Source organism: Oculina patagonica, chromosome 7 (assembly GCF_052425735.1).
Source record: "Oculina patagonica isolate OP01 chromosome 7, crgOcupat, whole genome shotgun sequence".
NCBI lineage: Eukaryota > Metazoa > Cnidaria > Anthozoa > Scleractinia > Oculinidae > Oculina > Oculina patagonica.
In genome coordinates, this window is record NC_135764.1 from 2737603 (window position 1) to 2760777 (window position 23175).

The 23175-nt window shown below is 40.4% G+C and overlaps 2 protein-coding genes across 2 annotated transcripts; both read right to left on the reverse strand.

Annotated features, from left to right (window-relative positions):
* Window positions 1-609: 609 nt before the first annotated feature.
* LOC144660299 (uncharacterized) lies at window positions 610-1959 on the reverse strand. The gene has a single exon (XM_078520906.1). The coding sequence runs from the start codon at window positions 1798-1800 to the stop codon at window positions 838-840; it is 963 nt and encodes a 320-aa protein (XP_078377032.1). The 5' UTR covers window positions 1801-1959; the 3' UTR covers window positions 610-837.
* A 183-nt stretch (window positions 1960-2142) lies between these two features.
* LOC144660294 (helicase POLQ-like) lies at window positions 2143-22526 on the reverse strand. Its single transcript, XM_078520900.1, has 18 exons — window positions 21749-22526; window positions 17179-17357; window positions 16358-16486; window positions 15350-15421; window positions 14600-14672; window positions 14030-14127; window positions 12700-12810; window positions 12209-12357; window positions 11082-11318; window positions 10481-10622; window positions 9971-10075; window positions 7553-7754; window positions 6605-6762; window positions 5668-5766; window positions 4914-5090; window positions 4336-4449; window positions 4068-4202; window positions 2143-2679 (listed from the first exon to the last, which is right to left on the reverse strand). The coding sequence occupies exons 1-18, from the start codon at window positions 22422-22424 to the stop codon at window positions 2584-2586; spliced, it is 2952 nt and encodes a 983-aa protein (XP_078377026.1). The 5' UTR covers window positions 22425-22526; the 3' UTR covers window positions 2143-2583.
* Between the last annotated feature and the right edge of the window lie 649 nt (window positions 22527-23175).

Genomic DNA, 23175 nt, shown 5'->3' on the forward strand with positions numbered 1-23175 from the left:
CTAATTCGAGAATGGTTGTCGGAAAAAAGCACAAAAGTGCAACGCGACAAGACCGAAAGGTAGTATGGGTAGAAGTAGTGAGCTACTGCATGTGCGGAATACTAATAAGATGGCGACATGACAAACGCGTATTTGCGCGTTTTCTTTCTCTTCAGACATGTGAAAACAAGGTACTTTTAGCTGCGCTGAATTTAAGAAGAATTTTCGATACTCAAAGACATGCGACAGTAAAAGTAAAGCTACAGAAAAAGGCCTCCAGAGAGGAAAAACAAAATCTTCACATGCAAAAATACATACTAGTTATGCAACGCTTTCGAGTGGTATACTATGGAATATCCCACGAGTCACTTGTATTTTCTCGGTATACACACGAGCCTTTAGGCGAGTGTGTATAGCAAGAAAATACAAGTGACAAGTGGGATATTCCATAGTATACCACGAGAAAGTGTTGTGTAACTATTTTATACCATGCCATAGAAAATACGCTTACTAAATCTCGTCGAGAATGCAATCGCAGCGCACGATGGGAAGGTTGGATTGAATACCGTCGAATATACAACGGCTTTCCTGTATTCTGATTGGTTGTATTTTCTATGGCATGGTATAAAAACTTGTACACTTCCTCTAGGCCAATATGCAAAATTCAAGTGAATACCCAGACCACCTCTCAGTCTTGTCGCGTGCACTTTTGTGCTTTTTCCCGACAACCTTTCTCGAATTAGCTGTATACACTAAAGTTCGTTCCGAACGCCATGATCAAGAGCCAAATATGTGCCCGTTCAGCCCTCCAACTCAGTCAATAAGCTTTTATTTAATTTTTGACACCAGCCTTAACGATCACTTATCTCTTTCTTTGCCAGTTGTTTTCTTCTTTTCATGCGCAGCTCGTAAAATCGCCGTCGCCATAACAACCGATCCGATCTGACGGAACTTGCTTTTCAGGTTTGTCGCAAGCATTCCATCCCGCGGGCTCGCGTGACCCGCGTAGATATTTCGCGGGATCAGGGGATTCACCTCGCGTTTCGCGGGACTAGCGGGCAACTTTGGAAGATGTAGCAGTGTCTCATCTATGTTGGACCGGCGCGAGTTCAGTGCTGGTCTCTCATTAGTAAACCTGTTTTGACCTGATTGAATCAAGGAAGCTGTTACTGGGCTAGTGACACGGATTACAGGGACGTCCTGTTGATTTTCCAGGCTTGTTGCTCGGAAAGCACTCCGTGGTCTTTGCAAATGGCTTTTTCGTTCCCCGCAAGGGCTCTTCTTTGGAGTCCGTTCTGTGATGTCGAGGGTTGGGTCTTGACTGCTCAGTGGCTTTACCTTGTGCTTGTGCTCGGCTACTGAAGTCCCTTCTGTGACACTGGTAGTTGGGTCTTGACTGCTCAGTGGCTTGTGCTCGGCGACTGGAATCCCTTCTTTGAGGCGGGGAGTTGGGCCTTGAACAAAGCTCAGTGGCTTAAGCTTGCGCTTGTGCTCGGCTACTGTGTGTAGGTCTTGGGCAGAATCAACTGTATGCCTCCTAGGGGCGCTGATTGAGCTCGTGTTAGTACCATTCCTACTTCCCTCTATCAAACACGGCAGGCTCAAGCGCTTGTTCGCCAAACTAGGAGGCGCTGTGTACCGATCAAGGCTTTCCATCAAACTCTCCTTTGCCAAGGAGATCCTTCGCAGCTCCCTGTCAATGTACAGCCTTTCTCGTGAAAAAGCGTCGAGTTTTTGTTTCAGAAACTTGTCTTCGATACAGTTTTGCATTTGCACTCTCTTGTTTCTTTCCGCAAAAGCTCGGTGCGGATATCTCGACATCTTGTGTGCTATGAGCAAGTCAATCGTGTCGGCACACCACTGGTTTAATTAAAACCAATTAAGGGCTTAAACTAATGAAATAAATAGTCTACTGTACAAAAAATCAGTCCACGGGGAATTCAGTCTACACACCTGCGATTTTAACAGCAAAGCTGCAATAAGCCTGGTGTTTAATTAACTATTTAGCTCTTTGTAAACAATTTCTTCTCTTTTACCTTTTAGCGGCATAATAGCTTTAATAGATTAAAATTTCAAATCCATTAAACAAAATCCAATTTATTTCGATGCTGTGCTCAGCTTGTAAGCATTTTTGTACAACTTTGTACATCACTTTTGTTTACATTAAATATATTTTTTAAATATCATTCTAACAAGCGCAGGTAATTATTTGGTGTTCCATACGATCAATTGTCTAGCCTCCATTGTTTTGGAGGCCACAGACATATTTAGTGTGTTTATCAATTGTTCCTCAAGCTACTAGTTGAGCAGGAATTTGAGTATATTGTTAAGGACACGAATTAACAACCCAAACACAAGCACTACTTTGCTAACAAAACAAAATGAGACTACAAAAAGCTAATGAAGTTTACTACGACGTGTTATTTGCAATCTCGAAATAATTTATATTCTTGATATTCAATAATTTCCTTCGGGTAGACAAATGTCAAGTTCACCATGTCAGGCAAGTTAATTAAAATGGTACGTACACAATTATATGGACACACTGCCATCTCATTTTCTTTAGGCAGTGCAATAAATGTAAACAATTCTGCAGTTAAATAATTATTTTTCTGTTTGTTCTGCTGTGTGTAGTTCAGGCGCAGTTGTCATCTCTTCAGCTTCTTCTCTCAAAGCATCAGCTTTCTCTTCTAAAAGCATCTTTAAAAAAAGACATGAACTCCCTCAGTAAAAAAAAGTCTGCATATGAGCCTAGTGCCGGGCCCATCAAACTGGAGCTTATCCCGGTTTCAGTAGCATGAAGCTACTAGCAGTATTTCTATTCCCCCTGGATGGGATGCTAGTCCATCGCAGGGTTACCCCCCGGCATTAAATTCGCCGGTACCCATTTATACACCTGGGTGGAGAGAGGCACTGTGAGAGTAAAGAGTCTTGCCCAAGAGGGGACACAATGCAGTGACCTCGGTCAGGGCTCGAACTCCGAGTCGTCCGGTCGGCCCACTCCTACAGTGCCAAGCTTAAATTATAAATTCTCCATACTTGTTATCGTACACTTATGTTTAATTTAGTTATGAGAATTTAGTTTTAAATCAAGGCAGACCAATTAGCGGTTCTTTTACGGCCACTTTGATAGGAATGCAAACATGGCGCGAAGTGCTGTTTACATTATGGGAAAATCTGATAACATAATTTTTGCAAAAAGTTCTGAAACATTCACTGCAGTGATAGACTTCAAAAATATCTTAAAGCTTGCAAGACGATACAGTCAAACCTCTTTAATACTGACACCAAAAGGGCCGCGCCGAGTGTCTGTTTTATAGAGTTGTCAGTATTACAGAAGTAGAGGTTATGTGAATTGAGGTTTCTCTGGGACGAAATGCAGGAACTGACCATAATATAGAGATGTCCGTAACAAGAGGCGGCGGAGCGTTTGAAACGTGGGGGGGGGGGGGGGCATCGTACTCCAGATCGTACTCCAAGCGGAGCGCATATTCCCCGGGGGCGCGTCCCCCTACTAAAATTTTCCAAAATGTCGAACAGTGTCCGGTGTATTCATAATTGATTTGTGACAATGCATAACTTAGCAGTTCAGACGATCTTTATGGTGGTTTTTGGGTTGTTTTTTTTGGAGGGGTTTTTTTTTTTTGTTTGACAAAATGAGTTCCTAGCTGTTTGATTAGCCCTGCATTTTAAAGATTGTCAATTTCACGCTGCGCTAACGATACTTTTGGCACTAAAATGTGGGGGGGGGGGGGGGGGGCTGAGCACCCCAAATTTTTGTTTTGGGGGGGGCTACAGCCCCCTGTCCCCTCCCCCCCTGCTCCGCTGCCTATGGCAATGAGAGGTTCAAATGTTTTTACAAACTTATGCTACAAAAATATGTTACAGAACAAATCTACGCGATGTAGCTGTGTTCGGTAGCAAGCAGTCGCATAATTAGTTCTCTGTGCAAGCCTGAAAAAAAAATTTGCATCTGGAAAGATTTACAGAAATGAATGAATACCTAAAAACACGACCACATATGTTAGTTTCAATGGAAAAGATCTTGGAAAATAGAAAGTTAAGTTATCAATATAAACTAGTTTTACCTTGGCTGCAGAAACTATCTGATGAGCCTGGCGCCTTGAAAGGTGTTCAATCTGCGTCACTAGTGAATTAGCATCGGCCCAGGCCAGGCTGCTAAGGCTTTTGTAGCCTGCTTTGAGTAACTGGCGCGCACGAGCCTGTAGGAAAATAAGCGAATTAATAAACATAATCATAAATGGGGGATTACATTCAGCTTTTGCATGAATGGATGTAGGCGTGACTCAAGAGGGAGCACATTGTAACAGTCAGTGAAAGAAATGCAATACTCGCTTGTTTAACACCAGGGACCTCCATTAGAGGAACAAGCTCCAAGCTTGCCGTGTAGGAAAGTTTCTTCACCATGGCTTCTAACAACAGATTCACGCCCCAGAATTCGTGCAGCTCCTGAAGGGAAAAAAACGAGAGCGAGTCAAAAACTTTGCACCAACGCCCAAGCCGTGATCACGGCTTGGAAATCCGAATCCCAATTCCCGACATCCAAGGGAAACGAAAATATTGGTTCGAGAAATGAGGGCAAAATTTGCAGTGTTCGACTGAGGGAAGGGAAAATATCGGGAGGTTTGAGAAAAAGGGTAAATTGAGCAACAGCTTTCTTCTTCCAGTGAGGAATAAGTTCAGTGTTTCTGAAGGGTTCTACTGCTTAACTGAATTTATGCATCATAGTTTCAAAAAATTCCAGATCAGTTTTCAGAGCCAGATTTGAAGATTTTCTGTTGTGCGCCATGTCTTCCAACTAGAACTAAGAAAGGACTTTTGTACCATTACGTTTTCTTCGATTTTACCTACTATATACTTGCGTTTATAAATACTCTTATTTAGTACTCGATCGTACACTTGTACAAACGTACCCCAGTAAAGTGCACCATGCACGAAGCGAACGAAGAAGCTGAAGTCAATAGATTCTGCACAAATCCTCGTGTCACGTTAAACACTCCCGCTACATCCCATACCGTGTTCTCTTTCAACAACTTGTACAGGATGAGAGTCAAATAAAACCGCCTTACTGTAGCTTCCACACTGCTGTCCTAAAATACAGCGCAACAAAAACGTTCACGGTCAGTGGTGTCTACTTGAATAGAGTTCATTTGACTGTTCATAAGGAGGCTTTTTGGAGAAGAACGAGCTTTCGGGATAATGACTTGTTTAGAGGGGACACTTTTTCTATGAGGTGTTTTTAGGGAGAGGTCTTATAATAGAGGGAACGAAATTGAGAGGGGTGTTCATGGAGAATGGACCCATTTGCGAGCTGATTTAATAGACCGGGAGTTACTAGAGAGGGGCTTATTACAGTATATTGAATGATAAGAAAGCTAGTGGGGGAGGGCGTTTTTTAGAAAGGAGCTTAATTGAGAGTGCACCATTAGAGGGGTTTGTTGAGGGGGGAGGGGTTATTTAAAAAAGGGCCTTTAAGAGAGGGGATGCATTAAAGAGCACGCTTTTTAGAGAAGGGACCCATTAGAAGAAAAGGGTAATAGAGAGTGAGATTATTAGTATTTGAGGAGGAGAGTTTACTCTTTACTGGGTGGGAGCGAAAAGGTGAGGTAAATGGAGGAACCAAATCGGACAACTCAGAACGATAACCACTCCAGATAGGCCAGTTACCTTTTTGCTTCGCTGTCCAGTTGCTCTCATGGATAAAAACCCTTCTGTTGCACCCAACAGCTCAGCTACTTTCTGCTCTGAGTCGCGTAATGCTGACACCTGACATGAAATATGAAAGTCATAACCACTAAACAATTCATGCCTGAAAAGAAAGGTACATTTAACTCTAACTCAAACTGACATTGCGGAGAGGAATAAGTTGCCGCTTGCACACAAGACATTGACTTCAATATCCTAAAATACGTCTGCGGAATTTGCACTCGATGCTGACCTTTTGCAGTAACATTTTGATTTTATAACAATTAAAATATTAGAAAAGTAAATTACTGAAAAATAAAAAGCTGCCAAATATACAGTCAACTCTCGTTATAGCGGACACGCTCGGGGCGTCGTTTAGTGTCCGTTTTAGCGAGAGTCCATAATAGCGGGAGTCATTTCCAGTCAAACCTCTTTTGCCGGGGATCTGGATTTTGTCCGTAATAGCAAGTGTCCGCAATAGCGGGGTGTCTGCAAGACGAGAGTTGACTGTATTGCGAAAGGTATTTTTAAAACGCAAACGTTTCTCGTGCTTAAGCTTTAGCGTTAGGAGTGCTGGGACGGTTTAGAAAGACAACAAGATGACAGCATCTGTTCTTCCAAAAAACATTCTAAAGCCAGTGTATATAATTCATTTGTGTACCTGTCTCTCTCTCCTCTGCAGAGGCCTCTTTCGTGGGGGAACACGAAAAAACACGGGGGGAGGAAGGCGAAAACACGAAAAATGAAAAATAGGGGGAGCGCGGGGGACGACGGGAAGGGCGAAGGAGTGTGCCCCGCGCGCTTTTTTTTCGTTTCGATTCTCTCCAGGCTCCGCGCGCTTACTTTTCACCTCTCCCTGTTCCTCTCCCTATTTCCCAGCCCGAAACACGAAAGAGACCTCTGCGGAGGAGAGAGGTACCTGTCTGTAGTAAGTCATCCACTCAGGCTCAATCGAATCCCTCAAGTCCAGCGGTGTCACCAGATAGAGCAGATGCAGTTCATTAGCCAGAACAAGGTTCTCCTGCGCTCTTGCAAGCTCGCTGTAGATCATGGGACTGCTATCGACATCAATGCACCCTACCACGATGAAAGATATTTTAACAACGATATAAGAGTACATGTGTACAGTCAAACATTTTGAGGCCAAGACTATTTGAAGTAAAAAAAATATAAGCACAAAAAATAAAAAGTTTGAAAGGCGGTCTTGTACTCCAATTAGTAATAGGGACCTACAGATCGGAGAACGAGCACGACTTTCGAATTCAGATCCAGTTCCGTTCCCAGGGCCCTCACTCCTCCCTGTTGCTGACCAGTGGAAAAGTAGACTATAGGTATGAGATTGGTGCGAAATGTGATAATCGAAAGCATAAGACTAGGTTTGAAAAGTCGTACCTACACTCAAATCTGAAGGTCCCTAATGTTTCGGTTCAACCAAGTTTAAACCTGTAGACTGAACTCAGTGCAGTGGCACTGGGCGTACGTTGTACATCTGGGTACACGGTAATTTCTTAGCTTTCCATTGCAAAACCTAGCTTACTGTTCGTTTTTATGGAACGTTAACCAGGACATTGAATTTTCCATGTTTCAATCCGGAAACGTTGCCTTTAGATACTCAACTATATTCAGCTGTAAGGTAGTTCCGACTACGAAAGGCAAACTGAATGCTTCAGTTAATGGCGGAAAACAAAAATTCAAATTCATAGCTTCCCCTTCGAGGTTACTTGTCATCGTCAATTAATTTTCTTGTTGTTGTTTTTCGTTTTTAAAGTTATCAGACTCGAACCTGGAAGAATATGACGATCACTTCTTTAACTTTAATTACGGACCCGTTCATTAAAATACTTGGCTTTTGCTTGTTTGTCCAAACCTTTAAAAGTAGCCCGTCCAAGATGAGTGACTTCTATCTTTCTGCTCTCAGTAGGGCCAGAAATATTAACATGTCCCAGCTTTTGCAGAGAGTCCAGTGATGCCTCCATCTGTTCGATGATGTCTACTGACTGCGACTTCGATTGCACGGCCAGTAATGTGTTCTGCATAAACTGCCTAAGTTCTTCACTTGTCGTGCAAAGCTGCCAAAAGAACGTATGGCTTAATGTTTACTGTTAATTCTATGATAGGGCACCTTACAGAGATCTTATAATGATCTAATTCGATCACAAGACCAGGGCCCGGTTGCATAAAAATACTTAAGATTACGTGAGATTTTCTGCAGCCATTCCCTGTGCTCTGAGGGGTTTTCTCTCGTGCTTATAAGGATAAATCGGGAGAAAATGTACTAAAGAGCACTGGAAAAACCAAAACGCTTTGAAATCATTCACCGGAACGCAGAGAGCTGTTGCAGAAAATCGCCCGTAATCTTAAGTATTTTTATGCAACCGGGCCCAGGGCCGTAACTAGCAAGAGGCAAGACGAGGCGCTTGTCTCGTCTAGATTTTAAGCCAAGTTAAAAAAACGTTTAGGTGGGAAAATAATCCCCAGTTGAACCTGATTGATTTTTCTAAAGAAATACCTCGTGAAAAAGGCTTAAAACGTTGTCCCAGAGCTTCTACATTTCAAAATTTTCTTTCCAGACCTCGCTAATGGCTTGTGCCTTTGACACTCAAAACTTTTGCCTCGTCTATGTCAAAAGCCTGGCTACGGCCCCGAAGACGACATCAAATCCTTATTTAAGGGACTGGTCAATAAGTACCAGGGGGGGGGGGGGGGGGGGGGGGGGGTGGGCCGGAGCAATTGGAAAAGTGATGGTTCGAAAATTTGTGACCCACCCCTTCCTCCTGGCTCAAAACTGATTGACCCACCCCTGGTAGGGGGTTAAAAATTACATGACCCACCCCTTTTGCTAAGGAACCAATCGTTTCTTTATTATCCGTTAAGGGTTGGAGGTTTTTGATTTGGCATAAGTTTTTAAAGTGCAATTCCCTACATATAACACCCTGATTTTCCCTGATGGACACTGCTGTTCCATGTACGTCTTTACCCTTTTCTTAACACAGCAAAGAAGAATGAATTTATCACTTCTTATACTAGTCTGTTGTAAGTTTTCCACATATTTCTGTGTAAAGTCCATGGGAAATTTTAGACACAAACATGCGAAACCTGAAACAGTATGTTATATTATTTCATAAACAACTATTGAAGAGTTCATATTTTTACACAGAAATGGATAACAGAAACTACAACCACTGTCCATCATTCATATTTGCAAAATAATTGAGTTTACTAGTATTAAAAGGCTTGAAGCCCAGCGCGAATCTTTGCAGGTTGAAGAGAGACAGGCAAACCTGACGTTATGATCACAAACCATCAAGGGGGGTCAGGGGGCATGCCTGAAACCGCTAAAAATTTATTAAAAAATGCTCACACAGAAAAATTTATCAATTTTATATACTGATGAATACAGCTGTTCTTGGAACTATAACAGTTTAAAGTTAGTGTATAAATAAGATGACCCACCCCCTACGTGTAGATCAAAATTTCATAACCCACCCCTTTTTGAGGGCTCAAAAACTGATAACCCACCCCCTTTCTGCTCCGGCCCACCCCCCCCCCCCCCCTGTACTTTTTGACCAGTCCCTAACGCTATAAAATTATGACAACTTGGCTTTGGGACGCACAAAGATATGTTATTCCAAATGTAATTTGCATTCGATTTGTGCTAAAGGGACTGTGTCAAGGATTTTAGCCAAATTTAAGCACGGGAAATAACCATCAAATTCGGTGAAATATAAAAATAACCTCTTTGACAGTAAAGGAACATTTCAATAACACAGCAAATACATAAAAAGGTACGGATGACCAGAAGTGACGAAGTTTGAAACGGATTGCAATACTGATGTGTTTTTGAAATACTGTTGGGCTGAACAGTTTTCAAAGTAAATCACGTTTGCTTGTAACTTTTAATTATACGACCCGGGAGTCACATTTGTTTGTAGTGAAGTTACGGTTTCGTCATTTAGATCCATAAAAGTAATTTCTTTGCAAACATTAAGCTTCATAACGAGTATTTGGCACAACGTAAAAAAATAAACTTAAGTTAGCCGTGAAACAGTCCCTTTAAGACAGAGCAAAAATCAACTTGTGAGTGTAACCTTTCAAGGGTTTAGAACCGTTTTAAATCTTAACCGTTCGTTTTCATTTACGGATAATCACTCATCTATGTTACAGAATGATTTGTGCGTTATCGCGTCACAGTCTAAATTCTCTTTACTGTTCCTTATGCACCTTCTATAATCTGTTTGAGAGAATATAGTGTTACGATCAGTGTCCTTTCTCTAAATGTACTCACTTTTAGTCCAATAAGTGTGAGGAGCATCGCTCGTAATCCTTTGCCGTTGTCAATCAACAAACTACTGCAACAGCTCTCCAAGGGGCCTGAAAACAGGTGCTGGATCTGCGGAGTCAAACAAATCAGATTAGCCAAGAACAGTACCGGCCGCTCGCAGGACACGGTGATGCTTCTTGTCTCTCGCGAGATGCCTAGCTTCTCGAAACCGTCGCGTTTCTCTGAAACGCATCACGTTTCTTTCAAGATCCTCGTTTCTATCGAGACGTGTCGGGTTCTCGCAATGCGTCTCATATCTCACAAGCCACGCCTCGTCCCGTCTCGTGCGAAATGTGTCACGTTCCTCGCGTGATGCCTCTCATTTCCCGCGAGAAGAGACTTGTTTTCATGAGATGGCATCAGAAAATGTAAACGGTTGGACCTGATCTTACAACAAAACATTTGTGGTTTTAAAGACATGCTTTTGTAGGTGAGAATAATAAACGTAGGCAAGAACTGCAGCACAGTTCTTACCTTCGGCTTGTCAGCATCTTTGATAATAAGAATACTTTCTCCTGATGTATCAATACCGGCTCGTCCTGCTCTGCCGATCATCTGTTTGTACTGACTCTTACTGAGTACTGATCTTCCCACATACGGTGCACGGATAATGACCCTGAATAGAAAAATATCAGTGTTACTACTAAGGTCGCATTACAAGTAAATTAAAACATTCTACACGTGGAGTGGGGTGGCGCAGTGGTAAGAACACTTGCCTCCCACAAATGTGGCCAGGATTCGATTCCGGCCAGGTGCCATATTTGGGTTGAGTCTGTTGTTGGTTCTCGCCTTGGTCCGGAGGTTTTTCTTCGGGTTTTTCAATTTTTCTCCCCTAAAAAACATGTGTAAATTCCAATTCGGCCTGGATAGGGAACCCGCATGTAAACCAGCTAGAGCTGAACAGACTTAATAAAAAAAAGCCAAACATCTTAGCATGCAGGCTAACAATGGCGCGTTATGTCGCCTTTGTAAACAGAAAAAAAACGTATTGCTCTCTTCTCTTGCAGTTCACACTCACTCAGAAGTGCCTCTTTAACTCGCCTTTCCCTCACTGCCATGCAGGCAGGCTACAAACCTCTTTGCCGGTAAATTAACCCCCGCTGCCAAAGTAGAAGTACAAGTCAGAAGGCAAAGCACGCCCTGACTGTAGCCATCTTCAATAAGCTTCCGCTCGTCCATTGTCAGCCCACTGTGATGGTACGCAATGCCAAAAGGAATGGTCTGTTTTAACACAGGGCAAAGGCCACAAGCTTCATTGTACAGCGCCTTCATTAGCTGATGTCTCTCCATGGCTTTCACTTGACACAATTCTCTAGAGGAATACAAAAATATGACAGTGGTGAAAAATGTTTTCATATACAGACAATAAGTAGCGTAAAAGTCCATGTATTAGCCGCACCCCGATTTTTGAGGAAAAAGGTGTGGCTTATGCATGGGCAGGACTGTTTCTGTAAGTCAAAAAATGTTTAACTAGGTGAAAAAATATATCACTTCAGTACGTTACAGTGAGTTTTAGCCGTGGAAAAGCCCCGAGCTAAACGTTGAAGCTTAACTATTAAAGATTCTGAAACGGTTTCTTGTTGGGAGTTTTTTAGTATCTGCACAATCATAATTTCCAAAATATTTCCGGGCTTCCGACTTAACTTAAATCAGTGAACATTGTACAGCTATTATTTAACTCTATTTCGTTGCAAAGTTGTTGAAATTTCCTTAAGAATGTTCTGAATCGCACAGTCACGCGAAATGCTTTGTTGACGTATGCAAGGGTGGGTGTTTTTTTCTGAAACAGCTCATATTAAATAATAGTATCTCTTATTGGATTTGGATCTGTAAAGACACTATTGACTGATCCCTAGAGTGCTACAAAATTACCTTCACCATATGAAAGAAGTGAGGTTCTTGAATAGAAAACTATGTTTCCTCTAGTTATTTTTTAAACATTTTTGTTGTTTTTTTTTGTTTCTTCCGTTAAAACAAAACTCAAAAACATGAATTACAGTTTGATCTTCAGACAAAAATTGTGCTTGCTCGGCAGAATTATAATTTCGTTCAACAGACGGCTTGCCTGTATCCTTGCCTATAGGGAAAGTCAGAATAAAAAGTTATTTGCGCAACAAGAAAAATCAACCTGTCACAGGCGTCTGGACAAGACCTGTTTCTAGCCCTGTGTTATGAGGATTAGTTAAATTATATATGCTTTACCTGGGCATAAAATTGACGAGCAGTAATGCCAAGGTTTGACAGTTCTTCTTGGTAGAACAAAAAACTAGGCAGGAGTGCTGTGGAATAACCTCCAAAACCAGAGCTAATAACTGATCTGGATCCCGCATCAGCAGTTCTTTGTTTTGGCCCTGAAAAGGAAAGAAATGGCCCTTACATTACTTTCACACATCATCTCAATTTGAACTGACTTAAAATAGTCTGCTTAAACATGAATTTTATAGTTTTCATCTGTTCAATGTGTACAATAGTAAAAAAACATGGATAAACGTTTCATGCCAAAATTGCAGTTCAGCAACAGTTCAACAAAACCTTAAGAAATATAATTACTACAACAGTATAACTTGAGAAAGACTGCAGCTTCTCAGGCTCTCTTACTATTTAGGTGAACTTATTTCTAAATCAAAGACTTCTTCAGGTTAAACTGAACTAACACCACAACTTATCTTGAGCGCCCTAGCCAATTCTCTTACCGGCTTGTTATTAATTCTCCTGACAACTCTGCCAGATTCTTCCTCGGGATCTGTTGGTTTAGGAACTTTGTAAATATCATGACCCACTTTCACAAATTCCTTCAGTTCAACCTGAATAAAAACAAATTAAACAATAAGCCAAAGACATCATGGTTTTGCAACTCAGGAGGGTGATGTCATACATTGAAGGAAATTTGGAATAGTAAAACCCCATCCTCCAAGATAAGTTCTCTTCTTGTACAATAAGCCATCTCAAAACTCCTTACAAAGTATAACTCGGAAAGGGCCCTAAAGAAGGCTTACCATTTTTGAGCTTATCAACCATAAGTCCGATGAATAAAACATTGACTGACTCTCGATAATTGCAGTTAAATCTCCACTGACCAACATCTAGTCCCATAATGGGACACCTGTTCTAATCAGTCACTTGTCTGAGTAGTTGTGGTCCTTTTTTTTTTTTTTTTTATAATTTAATACTTTATTAAATTAAATATACAGTTACAAGCACAGATATAGATACAGATACAGAAGTTTGAAGTACAATTACACTTTGAAAAAATACATAGTTGCGGGTGCACTACAGTTACAATTTTTAATTTTGAAATACTACTACAATTACTCTGGAAACAGTTATGCTAAAAAAAATAAATAAATAAATAAATAAATAAATAACAAAAAAATAACAAAAATAACAAAAACAAAACAAACAAAAAAAACAAAAAAAAATAAATTCAAAAAAAAAACGAAAAATGGCAGACGTTGCATACATTTACTTTAAATAAGTTTATCTAAAAAATTTTCCCATTTAACTAAATGGAGGTGCAATTTATTTTTCTGCTTAGCAATAAATTCTTCTATTTTAATAGTTTTCCTTAGTAGAGCATGGAAGACATTCAAACTGGGATTAGTAGATCTCTTCCTACAAAGTACAATTGTTTGTTTTGCCACAAGAACTATGTGGTTTACAGCCATAAAATGTTCCTCGAGATCAGGCAAACCAAGTATAACATTGACTACTTCTGACAAATCAACACTAATTCCAGTGACACACTGTTGCAGCCAGTTGAAAATTTCATTCCAAAAGGCACTAGAATAAGAACAATAAGTTGTGGTCCTGACCACAAACAAATGCTTAGTCATTTCCTCCAAAGGCAAACAGACACTCAGACCCCCCTTAGTAGACACTGATACTGGTCAAGGCCAAACAAGTATGTTTTAACACAGATATACTGATGTACATTTTTAGCCTCCTCTAAACACCCCTCCTAAGTCTGTTCCCAAGTGTGTCTGCTTATTATAATTTCAGGACCTAATAAAACTGTACACCTACCGGTCTGAAATCATTTGAATACACTTCAGCCTTTAAAAATGTCTTTAAGTCTGCAATGTTGCTTAAAGTGGCACTCATTCCAATTATCTGAGTAGTGGCTGAAAATGCAAAAAACATCACTACAACAAAAATCAAATTTACACAAACTGACTGCTTTTCCAGCAGCACCTTTTAAAAGAGTACAATGTGTAGTAAAGACCATAAAGAAGTCAATATAAAAATCCTACACTGAAATAAATGACTTAGACATATTCTTTAACACCCTAAAAGCTCCATTATTGAGCACCCCCCCCCCCTCCCCCATTTTAAATTAATTTATTAATTATCTATAGTACGAGGGTTCGCAATGCTACCTATAGGCTGCACCCAAAAAGCACTGTTTGTAACTGGTATTAAATATAAATTAACACCACTATTTTTGTCAACATGCCAGACTGTCCCAGGCAGAGTAATTCTTTTTGTTGTGAAAAAAATGAAGAAACAACCTGAACTGCATTCACAGCCTCTCCTTAGATTGCTGAAACACATACTATTCATAAATGATCTAATGCATTGTGCGACAGTACTTACAAGAGACAAACATGAGCTTGGCCAAACACATCTCTAATGTAGCACCCCTTCCTGCTTCTCCTAACATATGCAGCTGGACAGATACAACAAACAAACCATGTTAGACGAGGGAACACTGACTATAGTAACGACATGCAACTAGCAAATGATTTGATTTAGTGCCTAGGGAACTTCTTTTATATAGACAGCTCAAGAGAGGGCATGTATTGGAGACAGAGCTTACTGTATTTCTTTTTTGATGTAAACAACTGAATGTGTAAAATGAAAGAGAGGTCTTTCATTGAGGACAAAATTTGCCATCACAAGGAAAAAAACAGTGAAGGTACTTAGAATAAGACCAGTTCTTTCATATGGGAGCAATTCGGATGAAAGATCATGGACTATGGCTGAACGTACACTGTAGATGGCATTGTAAATAAAACAAAGTAGTGCGGGCACTTCCTGGATGAGAGATAGAACAGGGGCACTTATTAACAAAAAGTACACATTCAAAATGGGGCAGCTTATTTGGAACAAGGATGCTAAATCTAATCATTGTCATGAACTTTCCACAAAAAAAAATAATTCAAAAATGATTATTTTATTGGTGCTAATCAGAGTATCTAGGTATCTCGCTTTCTACATATTAGGTAACAAATGGCAGTGAACATCACAATAAAATTATTATTCTCTAGCTGACAACAGATGTTCAGAGCTGGAGATTCTGTTAGCAGACAGCAAGTCTATAGAAAAAATTGTTGAGTGTGATACCTCATCTACCACCACAAGTCCCAATGTTGAAATTCTGTTTTCTCCAATGAGGCTGTTAACCAGTGCATTTGCCTGTTGAGAATACACATCCGTTATTACAATAACATGTGTTATCAGGGCTCGAGATAAAGGGTAGCCAACTAGCCAAAGACTTCTTAAATTTATGTTTTGGCTACAAGGTTTAGCATTCTTACAAGCCACTTTGGCTTGTGAAAAACTCAGAAAAATTAAAACTTCTTGATAGAAATCAATATATCTGACTAGTGAAAAATTACTTTTGGCTAGTAAAATCTGACATGGTACTAACCTGCCAATAAACCAGTTAGTTAAAACTTAAGTCCCAAGCCCTGGTTTTTATACAACCCTCCAAGTTTATTTTTTTTCCTTAGTGGCCATTTGGCCACCAACTACTCAAGTTTTGGTCGCCAGTGAAACACCTTAGTCACCAAATTAAGCTGATCCTTTCAATCATTCCTCTCAATTTTAGTCGCCAGGCTGGCGACCTTGGTTCAAATCTAGTTGCCAGCTCCAAAATTTTAGTCGCCATGGCGACTAAAATGGTCTTAACTTGGAGGGTTGTTATAGTAACACCTATGATTAAACAAGTGTGCCACTCAAGACTTTAAAGTCTTCTCTGTATAAGTCAAATTATATTTTACCCTCAATCCCTCATTTTGTTACTATATAAATGGTACAGTTTACTTTTTTCACGTCAGTCAGCTTCATTAAAAGGATAAAACTTCTGTTTCAGTATTAAAATCTGATAAATAGCATAAGTATCGTCACTTATCCCTTCAGTAATATTCTGCCGGCTCACCGCTACAATATTTGCCCCCACCTCTCTCATCCTATTTAGTTGTTATGGATTCCTCCCTTTTGGTTGCCGAGGATACCTCCTTGCTATGCCAGAATTTTGCTCAGTTCCATCAACCTTGATGCACCAACCCCAAGCTCATCTATTGTTCACAAGATTTAAATATCAAAAACAAAAAACAATCCTGTTCCAACCTTTTCTATTGTTGCAATATACACAGATTTCTTCTTGCGTCTGTTGCGTGGTGGAATTTGTCCTCGGCTAGCAGCATACTCCTCTACTAAGAAGCCCAGCTCGACAGCAAATTGAGTCAAAGATTTAACCTGTTTAATAACAGTGAATTAATCATCAAAACGCACATTAGTTTGCGGCTTTTTGGGACAAATCATTTCATTTGTTTTTTTTTTTAAGGCTTGGGAGCTCTTCCAGCTCCACTTTTAAAGGAGCTATGTTACAGTATTTCATTTTTCTGATTACTTTCAAACTGACGGAAACCTCAAAATAATAGTTTTCTATTGTAGAAATACACCAACAGAGTAACAAATAGCTGAAACTAAACAAGGATGGTTTCAAAAGAGAAAGATTAAAACAGATTACAAACTTGAAAAAATGTCCAGTTTTTTCAAGATGGGTAGTCTGTGACATAGCATCTTTGTCTAAACTGCTGAGAAACAGCCAACTCAAGGCTTAAGTCTTTTTTACAAGCCAAGGTGACTTGTTAGGTTTAAGCTTATAGCTCAGTTTGTGGTGGAAAACGCTATCCACCAACTATAAAAATCGCCATTCAATCGATAAGTATTGACAATACAAACTATGCTATGCACTGGATAGTGATTTATCCGGTGGATAGCGTTATCCGCCCTTTGAACAACCAGGGCCAAGGGTTCTCTTAGATGGGATGCTAGTCCATTAAAGGCTTCCCTAACCTACCCTCCTCTTCCCCTACCAACAGCATTTTATCAGGTTTTCCTATCAATTCACCAGTAATCAACTGAAGACAAAAAATGCCCATTACCTTTTCCTGTACAATGGACACAAATGGAAGGATAAACAAGACATCCTTTTCTTGTAGCAGCAGCTCTTTGAAGATAAGAATTTCTGCGACCAATGTTTTGCCTCCACTTGTTGGAAGAGAGTAAATCAAGTTTCTTCTCTCCTTGATAGCTGACAGATTTAGGCAGTCTGTCTGCCACTCTACAGGAAAAGAAAACATGTTTGGAGGGTTATAACTCTGATAGCATGATTCATTACCTTCTGAGCTAATAGGTTTCTAAAAAAGGTTTATGCATATGAAAGGTGAATCCCTGGCTCCAAGGTACTTGAATTAGGTAGATTTTTCATCACAGAAGGTGGCACAATCCTCTTACTGTTTTGCTTATGAGACAGATGTCAATACTCTGTGATTTGCCGCCTCACTTTTCAGGCCACTGATTGGTTCTTAAATTGAAATTGACATTGCTGCCACTGAATTGAGTTGCTCATATAGGCATTCATATTTTTTTCTGTGATAAATTATTGGTTATCTTAATTCATCTCCGATCTAATACTAATTCAATGTCAAAGGGAGCTGATTGAAGGTAAAAAGGCAGGTAATTGTTTTGAATAGCTTAAAACAGTCAGTTTGTAATATAAGTTGTTTAAGAACATATCCATACCCCTCCTACAGAAGGTTCTTTTTGGTTTGAAACCCCCCCCCCCCCCTCTCTCTCTCTCCCTTCCATGCCTCCCACCCAACATAGATTGCCTTCCACATATGCCTTCCACCCGACATAGAATTTCTTCCAACTAGCTGTGCAACATTGCCATCTCAAAAATCACAAAGATATGTCATTTTATCGCGCAGAGCTGCCGTCGATTTATTTGTGTATGTGTCAGCATTAACCCTGCAGGCAGCTGACTTCTCTTCAGCCATCCTTTTTTGTCCTATTGTATATTACAGCGGAAAGTGCAAGCACGATCATATCACTGATCATCCCTGCTTTGTGCAGTCGCATTTCACCCCCTTTTTCTGTAAAACATATTTGTACAAAAGAAATAACTGGAGATGAGCCAGGCCTTAGTCCGGCGGCATAGCTAAAAATTTCGGCTGAATTGTGCACTTCTTGTTACCAGCCTGAAATTTGGCACACAGAGAGAGACTATCGAAGTTAACATTTTAAGCTATAGAACCACCTCGACAGAGACGCTGTTTCCATGGAAACTGCATTTAAATAAGCTACATGTGGAAAGCGATTTTCTTCATGTTTAACGGGAGATATGGATATGTCGGCGTATAGGGATGGTCAGAAGCGGCCCTGCCGGGATGTACAACGGAATAAAATGCCATCGCCATGGTAACCGAATCTTATTTTATGCAAGTCATGCATTGTTTGCAAGTTCAGATCAGGAAATTGAACAACAAAACACTCATCATTCACACTTTAATTCCTTTCTTCTGTTAGTTAATCTGTCCATAATTATACTCCATTTTCCAGCTTATTTTCACTTAATTATAATAAGTAAACTTCTTATTCTTTGTCTGTGTGTCTGTGTGTTGCTGTATTTTGTTATGTGAGTCCTAAGTACCCGACACACTGATTTTAGAACTTATTGTATTAAACACTAAGGATGACCGCCCAATCTCATTAGCCAATGGTGGTTTTTTGGGGCAGCCATGCACTTAATTTATTTTCATTCTTCTTGTATTGAAATTTAAATTTAATTTCGGGTGCTAATTAAGTGTTGTGTTTTGTTGTTGTGTTGTACATGTGCGGTTGTGTTTAACACTTCTCTTTAGAGGTACAATGTTGAAATTTGCCATGTGTTAATATGGCAACCTTGATAACTGCTGAGTGACATACACATAGCTATAGATATTGTGTCTTTCTAGATCAAAATGCTGTCTTGAAACTATTATCTTAACATATTCCATGACATACCCACAGACACAGTGAAGTGCAAGGCAAATTAGCTCTACAGCACTTGCATCTATTGTTGCTACAGCTGGTCTTGCAACCACATAGGATGAGCTCTTGACAGGACATTGCAGCGTCAGGCAGTGTGCACCATGATCGGTCGCCATTTTTCCTCTCTGAACGTCCAGTCCCATTCTTTTGGGTGCGATACCTTGGTTCCTCTATCAGATAAAGATGTTGATTATCGAGGTTGCCTCCGCGATTCTGGCAACCAATACCGCCTCTGGAAAATAATAGACAATCTGTTCGGAACGGGACTTGAATTTCAGCTGTTCCTTTCCTAGCTCAAATTGACTGGTCTCCTCAAAATATTGCCCAGCCCCTCTATTTCAGTATTGATCCTTGAACCTTGTTTTACTTGCATGCATTGAAAGTACTTGTGATGGGGCAGCATGTGGGTGCTTGTCTTCATCACTAACTGAGGACCAACCTCGCTAGTTCAGGTTCCAGATACCATCCACCTTAGCAACACACTTGGATTCTCTGTCAGGCCTATCGCCCCGCCGTCCTCATTGATGAGTTCAAATTGTATAGGGATGGTGGTTTCTTTCTTACTTCTCCACGTGGAAATTGAATCAGCTTCTTCTCCCTTTTGAACAGATGTCACATACTTCCTGCATTCCTGTTTCTGAAGAAAAAACAAACTTGCTGCAGTTTCGTTGTGAGTGTACCTAGTGCGCGTAATATGTGCACAGTTGAGAAGCCGCTCTCTTCCTGCTGTAGTGATCTAAGCTTGTGACAAAACTTCAACTCATCCACTGCCAGCGAGCGAGGTCCCGAAAGCCTTTAGTGCCGCCTACTAGATGTGGAAACCACCAAGCATGACTCCCAGCTTATCTTCCCATGTACGATCCTTCTGAGCCCACTCGACTGTTTTTGCTAAAGCAAAGAGCGGCTGATCGCAAGCAATAACCACAGTTTGTCCCGGACTTACGTACTCTACGGCTATGCCAATAACAGTTATAGTGTGACTTATCATCGCCTTGGAATCAGTGCAATCTAAAAAAAGGCAGTAGAGAGCTTGTACACTTTTAACACTTGAGGAGTACTAGCTCTGTGGTGCTTGCATGAAATATTCGTTTCCCCTAAGTGGCTTGTCCCCACTAAAAGAAACAGATTTTCTGTCCTACAGTCGTACTAGCAATACCACATTTTGTGCGCTTTTCAATATTATCTGGTTGCTGCGATGCATTTCCTACACTTAGCTTTCTTTTCTAATCCAGCGTTTTCAATTTGGTAGTAATTTTCAATTTGAATTCTAGTGTATTTTTTATATTTCATTGTAAATAATTTTAGAGGGACACTGGTTTGTTGGCATTTTTTTATGCTATTTTAGTGCTACCCTCGTTAAAATAAAGACTTTAAGTATTTTACTACTTTATTTTTACGAATGTTCGCAGGACCTGATTTTCGCGGTTTTCGAAAATCGCGAAATTAAAGATCCCGTGACCCGCGAAAAATTACTTTTTAAAGATTTTTATTGTATTTTTATGTTTTAACGTATTTTTCGGCCGAAGTGCGAATAATATAAGTCCGGCGTATCGAAATATGTCCTTTCCATTTTCGCAAAATTAAGTTCTTGCAATATGGTACGTGGAATGACTTAGCCCATGAGGCATTGTGCCTCCAACGCGTCTCAGCAATTCTCTCTTCTGCATCTGGCTCTGCTAATTACATGTGAAGTTCTTTAGTCTCATAAAACTCTGCAAATCCTTTTCAAGGGTGAAATATTCAGCACCACAGTTGCTCCGTTTCGAGTTTGCTGGGCTTCACTATTCTCGCTTGTATGTTCTTGGCAAAATACGCATTTGCTTCAGCATTTTGGTCTGATGATCTCTTCATATTTTTTTTTTACTGGAAGACATAGCTGAGCTTAAAAGTTTAAATAACGACCCAGTAATACCAGCTGGTCACTGAAAATCCGGTTAACAATTTTCCCTTTTGCCTGTGCTAATATGCCACTGGGAAAATAATATTGCCAAACACGGGCAAGGGAAGACAATCAACAGCAAGTAACAAATTTGCATTCAATTTTTGCACGCATAATTATCCACTAGTTTTTGTATTTGTTTGTATGGATGCTCATTACTACAACAAAATTTATTTTTTTAGAAGTAAATGTTTAAATTAATACGAAAGTTTGTGAAAATCACTTTTTTGCGCAAATGATTGAGTCATTCCTGAGTTACTAAAAGATGACGTATATCTTCGCGGGGGGTCTCAGCGAGGAAATACTTGAAAGCCATTTATGGGCAATACGGTAAGAACTGAGAGTGGTTCTATAGCAGAAGTTTATCACCATGCATATCTCTATTGATCTGCAAAATATGAGATTGGTAACAAAAATGACACAATTTTTCAGCTATGCCGCCGGACTACCTGGCAGTGCCTCTCGTACACATTAGGGACCTTCAGATTGGAGTATGAGTACGAGATTGAGTACAGGTACCGCTATTCAAATCTAGTACTTCTGCTTTCGATTATCACATTTCGCACCAATCTGGGTCAGCAACAGCTATGGAGGAGTAAGGGCTCTGGAAACATAACTGGATTGAAATTCGAAAGTCATACTCGTACTCATCTGAAGGTCCCTATTGAAAACTACCAGACAACAAGCCTTTCAACTCTTACCATACAAACTTTCTATTCCTTTGTACTTCTGTATCAGCTCTTTGACTTGAAGTGGCAAACAATAAAACTGACTTGATTCTTCTTTCATAGAACTAGTACAATTATCACGTTGAGCAGGAACGGATGCAGCTGACGAAGTAATGATTTCACTTAGATTTAAGTCAGCTAAAGCACTATCGTCGCCAAAAAAGCTGGAGTTCTCCACTATACTTCTTATTCCAGCTCCAAAGGGCGAGTTTTGTCGTTCAAACGCCTGCTCAACCTGAATACTCGCCGAAACGTGGGCAACACAATCTGGTATGTCATTTCCTCTTCTGACAGGAGTACTACAGTAGGTCTTTCGCTCTGAAACAACCACACCAGTCAAAGACTTCTCGCATAATTTTTCATTGGGCTGTTTGCCATGTTTCGAGGATTCGCGATTTTTTCCATCGCCACCCGCTTCACTTTCGCTACAGCTGCTTAGCGAACTCCTTCGTTTTGACCTCCTACTTCTTTTTACTTTCAAACCAGAGGTTTTCTGATTTTCGTTGCCTTTTGCATGGTCTGCTTCTGCTGTCAACACGCAGTTGCTATTGCGTCTGAAGTTGACCTTTTTCACAGATGGTGCACCTTCGCGTCGCCGTTTCTGGTCGTTCATTGGCAGGAAATACGCTTCCCTTTTGACAGTATTCATTTCTTCTAAGGTTAATACCCATCATATGATTTTCTGTCGTTTACAGCTTTTGAAAATCCCTCTTCATAATTTGCGCGCAATGAAGTCTGAGGGCCGCCATGTTTTCTGGTCAGGCGCTCAAATCTTAACCCCACCGGGCCCTAGACAGTCTTTCACCATCATCTTTACCAGGCCCGCCGGGGAGGATCGGATGTTAAGATTAAAAGGAGGAATGGGGGAAATGAGAAATTGGGAATGGGGAATGGAGTGGTTTGGGGCCGGGAAAAGGAAATTTAAATGGGAAAACTGAAAATGGGAAATTTAAAATAAAAATAGTTTAAACATCAAAAAATTCCCAATTGTAAATCAAAAATGAAACTTTTTTCGTTTTCGTGGGATGAGAATTGCGCATAGACAGAAAAAATATAATTAAAAGATTTTTCTTTTGATAGCAAGAGGTCAAAAAATTGAGATTAAAGGTGGATTTCCACTGACGCAATGTATGAACGACTTGCGCAAACGTGTACGCAAGTAGTTCATACATTGTCTTTAATTTTGTTCACGCACATAAAAAATTATATTACCCGTCAGTGGAAATCAACCATAATTAATCGGGCGTGGCCGATTTAAGGTTTACCCTTTGGTCGTCCTAGAGCGTAGTCTCCTGGCGCGGCCAAAAAGACGGGGATAGCTCGGGGTTGCTACAAAACCGCTACGGGTGACGCATACCGCAATGATTTTCATTTTAGTTTTGACAGGAAATCGTTGCAGG

Excerpts from the sequence above, each read along its gene's own strand:
- LOC144660299 (XM_078520906.1), bottom strand. The coding sequence starts at position 1,800 with ATGTCGAGATATCCGCACCGAGCTTTTGCGGAAAGAAACAAGAGAGTG.
- LOC144660294 (XM_078520900.1), bottom strand. The coding sequence starts at position 22,424 with ATGAATACTGTCAAAAGGGAAGCGTATTTCCTGCCAATGAACGACCAG. Across the intron at positions 16,487-17,178 it reads TGTCCATTGTACAGGAAAAG|GTTAAATCTTTGACTCAATT; the intron begins GTAATGGGCATT and ends GTTATTAAACAG. Across the intron at positions 11,319-12,208 it reads CTCGTCAATTTTATGCCCAG|AGAATTGTGTCAAGTGAAAG; the intron begins GTAAAGCATATA and ends GTATTCCTCTAG.